The sequence below is a fragment of the Platichthys flesus genome, chromosome 12 (assembly GCF_949316205.1).
Source record: "Platichthys flesus chromosome 12, fPlaFle2.1, whole genome shotgun sequence".
In the NCBI taxonomy this organism is placed as follows: domain Eukaryota; kingdom Metazoa; phylum Chordata; class Actinopteri; order Pleuronectiformes; family Pleuronectidae; genus Platichthys; species Platichthys flesus.
Window position 1 is genome coordinate 18,428,812 of NC_084956.1, and position 11,577 is coordinate 18,440,388.

At 41.3% G+C, this 11,577-nt stretch overlaps 2 protein-coding genes across 2 annotated transcripts in view; one reads left to right on the forward strand and one right to left on the reverse strand.

The window, feature by feature from the left end:
- Positions 1-1,154, forward strand: part of LOC133966662 (uncharacterized) — a 2,560-nt gene extending 1,406 nt beyond the window's left edge. The window contains exon 4 of the mRNA XM_062401672.1: positions 144-1,154. Within this exon, the coding sequence (XP_062257656.1) occupies positions 144-613 (470 nt within the window). The 3' untranslated portion in view covers positions 614-1,154. The remainder of the gene's footprint in view (positions 1-143) is intronic.
- The window catches only part of marchf5 (membrane-associated ring finger (C3HC4) 5), a 27,849-nt gene extending 16,457 nt beyond the window's left edge, over positions 1-11,392 (reverse strand). The window contains exons 1-2 of the mRNA XM_062400454.1: positions 10,957-11,392; positions 1,991-2,193 (exon numbers count right to left, since the gene is read on the reverse strand). Of these exons, the coding sequence (XP_062256438.1) occupies positions 1,991-2,193; positions 10,957-11,000 (247 nt within the window). The 5' untranslated portion in view covers positions 11,001-11,392. The remainder of the gene's footprint in view (positions 1-1,990; positions 2,194-10,956) is intronic.
- Between the last annotated feature and the right edge of the window lie 185 nt (positions 11,393-11,577).

Below are 11,577 nucleotides of genomic sequence, written 5' to 3' on the forward strand. Positions count from 1 at the left end.
TGCCTATAACCGATAGAGCCAATAGTCAAATCTGTGGGAAAACAATCTGACGATAGTCCAAAAAGAGAAATGTCCCCTTTATTTCTCCACGCTTATTATTTATTATTATAAGTTATGATATTATTATCCAACTCAAATTTCAGGACTTGGTGTGCGACGGGCTCTGAAGAAGCTGTCCTGTGATGTCTGCCGTGCCAGCCTTGTGACAGAGGCTGCATCTGCCATCAAGGACCAGAGCTACCACCTGTTGTCTCTAAGAAACAATGGAGGCCTGGTGATTCCATCAGAGGGCACAGTGAAGGTCGTCAGGGCAGCAGAGTGGGTCATTCGCCAGGCGTCATCGAGTTTCGGACGATCACGGCCCATCAAACTGCTGGAGGTCATGTACATTGTACGGAAGAGGATCGGGTCAGAGGATGTGTTTGTGCTTGGGGAGCACATCGTCGACACGCAGTATGGCATAGACAGCCACCACCAAACGCTGCTGACATTAGTTGTGTCAGTGTTTTTTAAAATAAGGCTACACCACATCGCTAAAATTACTACACTGAACTTACAGAGCAACAACATGCGACAGCAGCTGAATAAAACAGTCCTTTTCAAAGGGCATTAGCCAAATGTTACCACGGTTTTACCACGTCTCAGTCAGACAGGAAATAGAAAAAATAATGTTCACAAACTTGATGCGACTCACCTAAGAATCACCATTATCATATCATATCAGCGTTTTAGGCATATATCACCAGCCTCTTCAGAGGTTAGTAAATATTATAGATTTTCAATTGATTTCACTGTTTTTTTTGTAATTTGTTATGTCGGTCCTCCATCTGTATACCTCCGAAGTAGTCTAGTTCTCTCTAGAGGGTGGGAATTTTCAACATGCAGCATTTCTTTATGTATATTTGTAAATGGAAATCTTACACCTTTTTTTTACTGCAAATAAATGTCACTTTTATAAAAAGAATGTTACTAATATAATACAATAATTTGAATTATTACTTGTTTAAACTAAACATGTGATAATTCAAATTATTGTATTATATTAGTAATATTGCTATTATAAACGTATACATATATCTCATGTTGCCATTGTGTATGTTGAGTTTAAGTAGCCTATATATTGATTTAACATAAAAACCTTGTGCATGTGTGTATTTATTGCCCCTATCTGTTCTGTTTAATGATATTTCCATATGAAAACCCATGGTTATAATTATAATTAATCATAAGAATACATCTCATTTGTAGAGGGAAATCTTGTACCTATTTTTAAGGACATTATTCTATTTTTTAGAACATAACATAATTACTAATAAGTATGGAGTGTCATAACTACATCTCCAGCATTTATAACAAACTAATCCGTTTAAAAATCGGTTGAAAATTGAGCAAGTTATAGTTAATTAAAAAGTACATGTTCCACTACCAACACAATGTTGTGGCTGAGCGAGCAGCCTGTGGCAAGATGGCCGCCATGTGCGGACGTTCGACTCCATTGGCTGGCAACGCGGACGAGACATCTAGTGTTTATATACATCTCTGGCTCATCCTATGAATATTTCTTGAATGTTTGCTATTAGTAGACATTCTTCAAAAATATAAATAAGTATAAGCACCTGCCAGTGTCACAGTAACTGGAGGATATGAGTGGAATCCATGTTGTAAATATAACAAAAAGAACAGAAATGTGAATGTGAAATAATGGCTGATCAAATAAAAGGGGGCTTCTTTCTTTTCCTAACCAAATAATGAATCATGACAAGGAGATGGATTACTTGCGATGAAACTTGAGGTGAATTTTATCCTTCAAATTGAAACTGATGTTTTTTTTATCTACACTGATCTACTACACTGCCTCTCTTAAATGTAATTGATAGGAATCTGACATACCAACAGAAAACTTTATCCCTCTTCAAGTTCAACCTCTTATTTCTAAGTCGACTACTTATCTCCCCATCACCAGTTTTATCCCTTGTGAGATGCAACCCACCAAGTTTGGGAAAGACGATGAGGTACTCTGCGTTGCACTGTGGGCAGGTCACTCGTGCAGTGCTGTTGCCACGCTGCTTTTCGTCCACCCAGCGCTGCAGGCAGGCCTGGTGAACCCACTTGGTGGAGCCGCGGCAGTGACAGGGACGCACCCATTCTGCTGTGCGGTCGTCTTCATCTGTGGCGAAGCACACCCAGCAGCTCCTAAAAACAAACACACATGAAGACGGTTAAACACCTACTGCGAACACACACAGAATATTACCGATAAGGTTCATAAATGAACTAGACATCAGTTTCCCAATTATTACCCTTATGTGTGAACCAACACAAATGGAGAATAGCTATGATACGACTGTTTACATGTACCATGGCTATATACACACTAATACATTTTAATTTAGAGATTGTGTTTTAAAAACAAATGCCCTCCATCCAAACAAGCATTTTAGCTTGTGATGTGTGGTATATGACGAGATAGAAATCAAGATGAAAGTAATTGTTTAATGACCCCTTTGAGTAGAAAACACACAGTCATCAGCACACAGTCACTTCAACCAAGAATCAAAGGTCTGTTCTTATATTGGCCAGCCCCAACACACAGTCTTCCTTTTTTGGTGGCACCCAGAAAAAAGCTTTTTGTCAAAGACATATCAACAGTCTCCTCTCCTCCCACATTATATCTGCCAACACTATACAGTATTTACTCTACCACTTATAAAAAAGGTAGTTCACTTCCTCCAATTTATGTGACCTCTCTTAAAAGACAAGTCATTAACCTGTTTAGCCTGTTTGGTGCCATCTTCCAATTACCTGGACTCCTGCTAACAATACATCCGGGCAACCCTCCTCTGTGAGTTTGGAAGGTAATTAGATATGCAAGTTCCCTGACCTTCAACAAAACATCTCCAACTGTGACATTATATTGCTTTTCCATAATTAATCAGCCGAGTGCGACTGGCTGGAAGGTTCACCCCATGTTTCGCTGCATGTGGCCAAGTTCAAGAATGTAGACAGTTAGATTCTTGTTTTAGCTGCAATATTTCAATCAAAATAGGCAGAGGAGAGATACAGTATGAACAATCGATTTTAACGCCAGACCATGACTACAGCAGCAAAGCTTCCAAGCCTTTACTAGAGAGTAAAACTGTTGTTTTACTAAAATCTGTTTTTTTTTAAAGCTTGTCAGATTACTATTCACAGAGTCCAGGTTACAGGAAACAACAACAAACTAATACAAACTGCACAAAGAGATTTGCTCTATGATTAAATCTACCGTGTTAATCATTTCAAATCAAATATAACTTTATCCATTCCATAGTTTGGTTTAAAGCTCGGTGTAAGGTAGGTTGAGAGGTACCAAACAGGGCAGTGTCTCTTCTTTGTCAGGGGACAACTATCTTCCCTAATCGGACCTGATAAAAACACATCAAGGGTTCAGTGTTCCGGTTTCTAATAGGTACGCCTGGAATGGAGGAAACCGGCAGTGTTTTTACTACCATTTTACAGATGTTATAAATAAGTAACTCTTGTATGAAGGACGGTTCTAAATCACACTCATTCCCAAAATCATTCCCAGCTTCTCAATTGTGATTATTCAGCCAGTTTAGTGATTCATCAATCATCTGTTTCATTCTTGATTTGCCCTGAAATCTAACAAAAAGACATCAGTGTGTCTGCATCTCTAATTTATTGCACACAGGTCTCTGAAGAGACAGTTTAAATCTAGTATTACTGCTCCTTACCAATTACTTTGAAACATGGCCATAGCATATGTCAGTGAGGGGAAACAATGCAGCCAAAATGCCTCCAATGAGGAAAACAATTTAAATCACCTGAAGACTTTTTATAGTCACTTCAGTACAAAGTCTATGCGTCCACCTTTAGCAGCTCTTTAACAGTGCCTTCAATATTTGTTTAGCAACTGACTCTCCGTAGTACAGGGTGTACATTTCAACCCTACTGCTCCCACAGCTGAATAATAGATTTAAAATCTCAGGCCTTCTGTCATCATACTGCTGAGGTCTAGGTTGTTACTGCGGCCACAGGGGAGTAGAGGGGGGTCCTCTGTGAAAGACCGTGGATGGCTAACTTGGATAATTTGCTCAGGTTGCTGCCTGCATGCCCTGAAAGATTTTCCAATACTCTGTTTAAACTGAATAAAACATGGCGACGCAGGAGGGGAGCGCTCGGGTCGAGGAGCTCAAGTAACATTGCCAGCTAAAAGGTCCAGCCCGGCACACATCACGAATCTGAGTCTGACGGAAACACTGAGCCTCTATTCACACTTCCGTCTTCTGTCCTCAGAAAAACTCGCTCTGTAACTTCTCACCTCTTTGCATCTGAGGTATATGGCAACTTACTCTAAGCTGTTTGACACTACATATAACACCTTTTTCAAAGCTGGCAAAGGGTGATAAAATAAAAAATCTTGTGGCCATCTCCAATGATGCCCGATGGGGCTTAATATCCCAAAAGACAGCACAAAAGATGAAAACTGAAGCTATGCTAAGACTGGATGAGTAGCTGGGTTGAACACTGTCAGATGTCTCAAGAGGAGTGCGACAGAGGAGAACAAAACCTAATGCTCCCATAGATTCACTGGCTCCTATTCCTGTAACCAAGCCCCACAGCATGACAGTATCTAATACAACAGCACCGAAATGCTATCCACTGTGAGAAACCTTAATCTCTAGCTTGATGTCGCCTCAACCCTGTTCAGCAGAACACTTGGGCAGATAAGCCTACGCTGCACATGTACACAATTGTCTCCTGCATATAGAGAATGCCTGCAATTTGACACAGATGTGGCTTGTAAATCTATACTTTTAAAACAATAGACAGAATGATGACACAAACTTATCAGGCGTTGTGAACTTTTCTGTTTGTAATTAGAGTGCTCGAAACAAATGATTCCAGTATTTTTATACTTGTCCAAAAAAACTCATACATGTGGGTTATCACCCCCCCAAAAGGCGATTAACTCTATTCCAATTGCCAGTAAAGGAATTTGCCTGTCTGTTTTTTCCCCTGTACATCAACGTCACAAAAGCACTGCACTGTCCGCCTAATTAGCACATTGACCCAGGTGTCAAATTTATATCGCTGTCTGAGCCGAATCCGATAAAAACACAAGTCTACCGCGGAATCATTTGACTCTGGAGTGAATCTAGAATGAATCCATTGCTGACAAAAGCCTGATGTTAGCAGGTGCTTTTTGACCAGGGGAAAAAGGGCTCAATACGGGCTGACATCCTTTCAATGTCTAGGACACTAGTTTTCCGGTTCCTCCATAATAATCATGCAACTGGTTTCTGGTTTCAACTCTACAAACCACTCATCAATGATGAATGATTAGTATGACTGATTACCATTATCAAGGGCGAACCCTGTGTAAAAAGATATACAGTAGCTGGCAGTACCAGCACCGAAGTGGACACACTGGTGAGGGGACACACACAAACATCCTGACGAAAGCCACACAGTTCAGCGAGCTAGCCGTCACGGAACACAGGGTAGTGTGTCCTGGGCATAACAAGGTCTGGAAAGGCTCCATCAAAATGTCCTCCAAGAACAGATGATGGCAACTTGCCTGAGTTTCACTGAAGCAAGGTGACGTGCTGTCTCAACGACTTATTTACATGTTCAAAAGGCAAAATTAAGTGTGGCTTTACAGTTTCCACAATGAGCTTTAATAAATCTAATGCGAACCAACAATATCCTTTCTGTTTTCTCAGATATTCTGACAAACCTTCAAGCTTCAAGGATGAAAATAATGTTCAGCAGAAAAAGGGCTGTAGATCTTTCCCTGCAAAGCTGGGCCAACATCACTTGTACCACTTCAGCTGTCAATGAGATGTTGGCAATCAAAGTAAGTGCAGAACTGTATCATAGTCACACAGACACAGGAGGGGTGTGTGAAGGAATACAGGATGACGGACACTGTGTACAAAGAGGAGTGGGACCGCAGAGCTACTTTCTCATCATCTCACAGGTCAGGCTCACGTTCTTTAAGAGGCGCATAAGCCACCCAATGGTGGCATTTACTCAGCAGCGGTCATGCGACTGTGGGAAAACTGAAGGGCACAGGCGCACCAGATTCAGAACAGGAATTACAGCTTCTAAAATGACCAGATTCTAATCAACACAGTCTTGTGTGTACATTGTATAACAGTTTATTATATCATAGCATATTGCAGTTTGAGACATTTCAAAAATGACAGCCCATTTAATGTAACGTAATAAACTAAACGTTCGGGTTTAAGTTTTGTTTAAGTTGCTCACTGACAGGTAAGTAATGTATTTTCACTCAGTTGACTAACACAGGAGCCTCCCATTTCTAGTAGAACTTTAGGCAACCTTATCACAAATTTGTGTACTTCTGCAATCTACAGTACAAGACACTGTGACCTTAGTTTTACATTAACAAGTCCACAGGAGTCCAGCAAAGGGATTTTGACTGCTCCCCGAAGGGCTGGCATCCATAGTTAGGAAGTCTATGACAAGTGGTGGATGGAAATGGATTAATCCAAAACGTTAATCACTAGATTCTTAGGCCATCATTTCAGATTCATATGTTGGGTTTGTCTAAAATATGGTGATTTTGAAGTGTTGCCTTTATGTCCACAGTATAATGATCGGTGTTTGGTCAAAGAGCTGTGAACCCTGTTCGAAACCAACAATGTAACAGGATGTCATTCAGTTTAGCTTTTTGGTTTAAATGACTCGAGCTACCACACCTATGAGGTTTCCAATAACCGCTGGTGCTTTACACCTGTCTCTTTACTCTAAACTAATGGGGTGGTATTTTAAAAAAATCTACCCGTTACATAAATCTATTTTCACTTAGATACAAACAAGAAATAAGTAGAGTATTGTGTCACATAACAGTAATGAAATCCCTTAAAGGGATAGTGACACTGCTACCCATGAAACTCCAAGAGGGATTTGTGGACTCCATCGCCATAGGGGTGAGAAGATAACGAGTCAATTTTCATTTCTAGGTGAATTATCCCTTTAAGAAATGAAAGACTACATGTAAAAAGAAGAACGTCAGACTGAAAATGCAGGCTTATCTCGTTAATAGAACATAAGATAATTATTAAGCCAACTTTAAAGCCCCTACAAGGAATTTTAAACTGGAACTGTCTTACTTTAATATTGCTGATTCTTAATGACCCAAAACAACAAATGAGACATTTTGGAAGAAAATTGCCTTTTTCAATCACTATTCTCAGTGTCTGTCGCAGATCACCTGCAAAGTCTTAGCAACGATTAACAGCAGTCAGGCTGGAAAGGCCTATGGTTAGATGGAGGAAGAAGAGAAAAAAAGCGGGGGAAGCGAGCCTGGCTACACGCTAGGCTATTCGCAAACTCGTACAGACCAGCACTCCCGAGTCTGTTGCTGGCCAACACCAGGTCTCTTACAAACAGGATGAAAGAGATCAGAATGAGAAATACTTTGCATTGTGTGATTGTCATCACAGAGACCAGGCTGAACAACAACATTGAAGTTGCTGTCTGCTCAGTTTACGGAGCGGACTGAACGTGGAGCGAAGGAGGTTGGGATGTTCCATTTGCCCACAATAAGAGGAGGGGGGGGGTATGCATTTCTCGTACATGTATAAATGTAAGCAATACCCAATGGTTATGTGAAATCAATTCTAATACTGATGATTGTCTTTACTGACATATTGTCAGTACTGAACTCTCAGTACATTAGCTGAGTACTAAACTGTCATATTTTATAAATGTAAGAATTTATATGAATATGAGTATGTTGAGCATTTTGATCGTTGAACCCGCTTTGATACATGCGCTGAGGAATTGCTCTTTCAATTTGCCTGTGGAGCAGAGACAGACAGTGCAGTGTTTTCATGGTGTGTGTCCTGAGCTTGTTACGCGTGTCTTTTTTCACCCCTTCCAGAACAAATGCACATGCTGTCTGGAGTGAGGTTTTTTTTAAGACAGGCGAGACTGGAAACACTACAGCTTTTGTCCACAGAGGCGCCAAAATCGACAAAAAGTAAAAGTTCCTCGTTAAGTGGCTTCACAAGGGAATTAAAAGTATTTTTATCAAACTCTCAGGATACAGGAGAAATGGCACTGCTAAATTTGAACCTCTTACTACCAAAGAAATCTAATTAAATTTTGAAAAATGGTGACAGATTTTACTTCCACTATGGGAAAAATGTTGACTAATAAAATTGACAGTGTCTGGTTCCTCAATTTAACTATATTACTATGATTCTGCAATTGAAGCTACGTACTTTTGTCCATCAGTATTAGTTTAGATGCATTCACACATGTACAGAAGATATTTATATACCCATTCATAGAAGCAACAGGGTTTGTGATCTGGACATCAAAAGCAGACCAGAAAAGAATAAAAGAAGGATGTTGTGTGAGAGCCAATAAAAAAGGTCAGTCTGGATTGAAAAGTGTCTCCTACACTTATTTGTGAAACACTGCATTGCAGGGGCAGCTGGCTGCTCGAGGCAAGCCAGATAAGAGCCTGTGGAGCCTTATGTTTGTCATTGATAGTGGCTGGCTACACAACCATGGGCAAGGGGACATGACATACATCTTCCTGCTATCAGCTCCTCAAACACTGTCCGGGTTATTGCCTCTGCCACACAACCACAGCAGCTCAAGCACATTTCACAAGCCTCACATGCCCTTCCTTTCTTTCTGCTCCCCTACAATTTGCTTAGGAAATGATTCCAAAGTGCATCTTCAATAGTGACAGAAAGTGCTGTGTCAATTTCCCACAAATACCTGTTAGTACAGACTGCACAACTATCAAATGCTGGTGACTATTCTGAGGGAAACGGTAGACCAAAATACTTGGATCTAATGCTGCTGCATCTGCTGTCGACCACTTAAACAGAAGATGGAATATTCTGCTCACACATGTGTCATGACAACGCTTGGGAAGCAGCAAGCGTGGCGTTACCCCTGTTTTATTTCTGCACAGAGGATAAAAGTGGGTAGAAATGAGCATGGTACCTCGTGAAAACATTTTCTTTGTCCGAGTTCAAAACAAGACTCATTTTGGTGGACGGCAATTACATTTTAGATTGTGTGGTCAATTTGCACTTACGTTTCATGTATTTCAAGACACATGAAACCTCTACCTCTACCTCATCAACATCTACTCACACCCTGATAGACATATAGTTTAGATTCAGATGAGGCAGATTCACTTATCTTGCTCTACAACTCCCCTCTGATAAATTAGACCACACAACATATAACTAATCACCTTATTTGGTTGTACTAATTTCAGCTATAAGATGAAAAACTATAAAAAAAATTGCACATCAACACAAGCTTCCAGTAGTCACAACATGCTGAGGCATGCGTTTATGTGAGCTGAACACCAACATCACGTGTTCAAGTGTGCATCACTATTTCTTCATTGAGCAATCTGAACGAAGATTTGCATCACAAGCTGAAAAAGTGACACTGGAAACGTTCACAGCAAGACCTGATGCTCCTGCTGAAACAACACAGGACGCCAAGCATAAGCAGAATAAGCCTTTGCTGAATGTGAATTCAACTCAATACCTAGAGAGGCTTGTTGCTGGCTATCACATATAAAAGATACAGCAACCGTCCATACATGAATTTGAAGCTGCAGTCTGTGGATTTTATGACTAGTGTGACTGTCAAAGTGACAAGCTACAGCTATAAGCAAGGTTCAGGACTTTGTACAACTCCAGGGGACCTGCAGAGTTGCTGACTGTGTGCACTGACATCCCCGTCAAAGTGTACTGAGGGAAGGATTGTATGTCTTTATAGCTCAAAATAATTCCCCACACTTCAAAATCAATTTCCCCTAAATGAGACCATGAAATTGTTAAACCTGTGGTTCCACGTTGTGCTAAGCAAAGCTTCAGTCTGCCCAGAGAGACTTTTTCTGTGTGCTGTAAAGCTTACCACTGCAACATTTCCTAGTGGCTTCAAAGGGAACACGTATGTGCAGGCCTTGATTAGCTTTGACATTTTAGCAGTGAGAAGAAATTTGGTTTATTAAGTGTCAAACCCAAAATTGGGTTGGTCATTTGTCATACATTTCCCCAATGACAACCTTGCCTTGGTAAGAGTTTCATTTCTTCTTCTGTTTGTTTGTCTTGCATTTTCTTCCTTCCTGATGCATGTGACTTGTACATCTTCAAGTCAATTCCCATGATGCTTTTTGTGATGAGGAAGTTTTCAACACCAATTTAAACCCACAATGCACAATTAGCACTCTCCTGCTGGTTTGTATTCCTCATTTACTAGTTAGCTAGTGACGGATGCTGATATCTGCAAGTACTCCATCTCTCATGAATCTCTTCCTAGCAGTGCCATCATGCATCACCCATGCTTGACTCTCAGTATAAGATGAATATGACTTTCTCCTTTAGGTCAACCTGGGTTTGTGCACATAATTCAGACATCTTGACATGTAACTTTGTCTTCTGTGAATGAATGTGCTCCAATAGTCCATACCCAGGGGAAGGAAAGTAAACTTGTCTGGGAAAAAGTTGTCAGTGTCTTTTTTTTAAAGCAGATAAGCCGACCGGTTACTGCTTCAGAGCCGTAATGATTGTTAGCAATGAACGTGACCATTTAAGAAATCTAACTGAGCAGTCATCTCGTCTAAAGGTCAATAGTTAACATGAGAGGTGTTGGTACAAGTGCAGCTGAGGCGGTTACGTTCATATTGATAGTGAACATTAACATTACTTAGTGCAGTGTTTCTGCTAGGTCAGCGGTTGTAGAGGACGTCCTGTGTTGACAGTGCAGACACACTAACAGAGTTTGAAGTCAGTGTTTGGAATAAAATGCTGAACTCAACACGTTTCTTCACATGTTGAGGCGAAGTGGTTTCACTTTCCCTCCCCATCTGCCAACAGTTGTAGGTTGACGTAAAACGCTACGTAGCAGCCATTAGCATGTTAGCCTTCAACTTGAACTCACCTGTCCAAATTCTGCTGCATTGCCACTGCGCCCTGTTCCGTCATTGTAGTGGAAAAGCGAGGAAACCCTCAAATGTCGTCGTCTCGGTGGAGGAGATTCACTACGCTACAAGTAAAACATCAAAAAATGTCACGCCAGTTCCTTTTGCTGCAGCAGAGGTTGGCGTTCTTCCCCTTGCTAGCTAGCTAGCCGAGGAGCTAGTCAGCGACATAGGCCTTTGTGTTGACACGGCGCGTCAGCTGCAAAAGAGAAGCTTGTTTAGCCTAAAACCACAGCTTCGCGGTCATGGCGGGCTAAAGATAAAGCCTGTGTGTGCTGCCGATGCACTCCTCCACATAAAAACCCCTCTTCCCGTCCGCTACGGCCTAGTGTGTCCCTGCTACCATCGCATTGGCGTTGACCGTTCGCCTGGTCGTGTCTGAGGTAACTGTGCGTCAGTGCGTCATCACAACAACTACGGCGCCACGCTCCCCTGACATGGGAGATGTAGTCCGGCGGTGCCTCCCTCCCTCCGATTGCCACAAACACCAACTTAATGTCCTGCTTCCACTCCTAACAGATGGAGGAGAGGGGGGGACCAGGGTTTATTGGACGTACAGACATCATGAAGATGCACATATG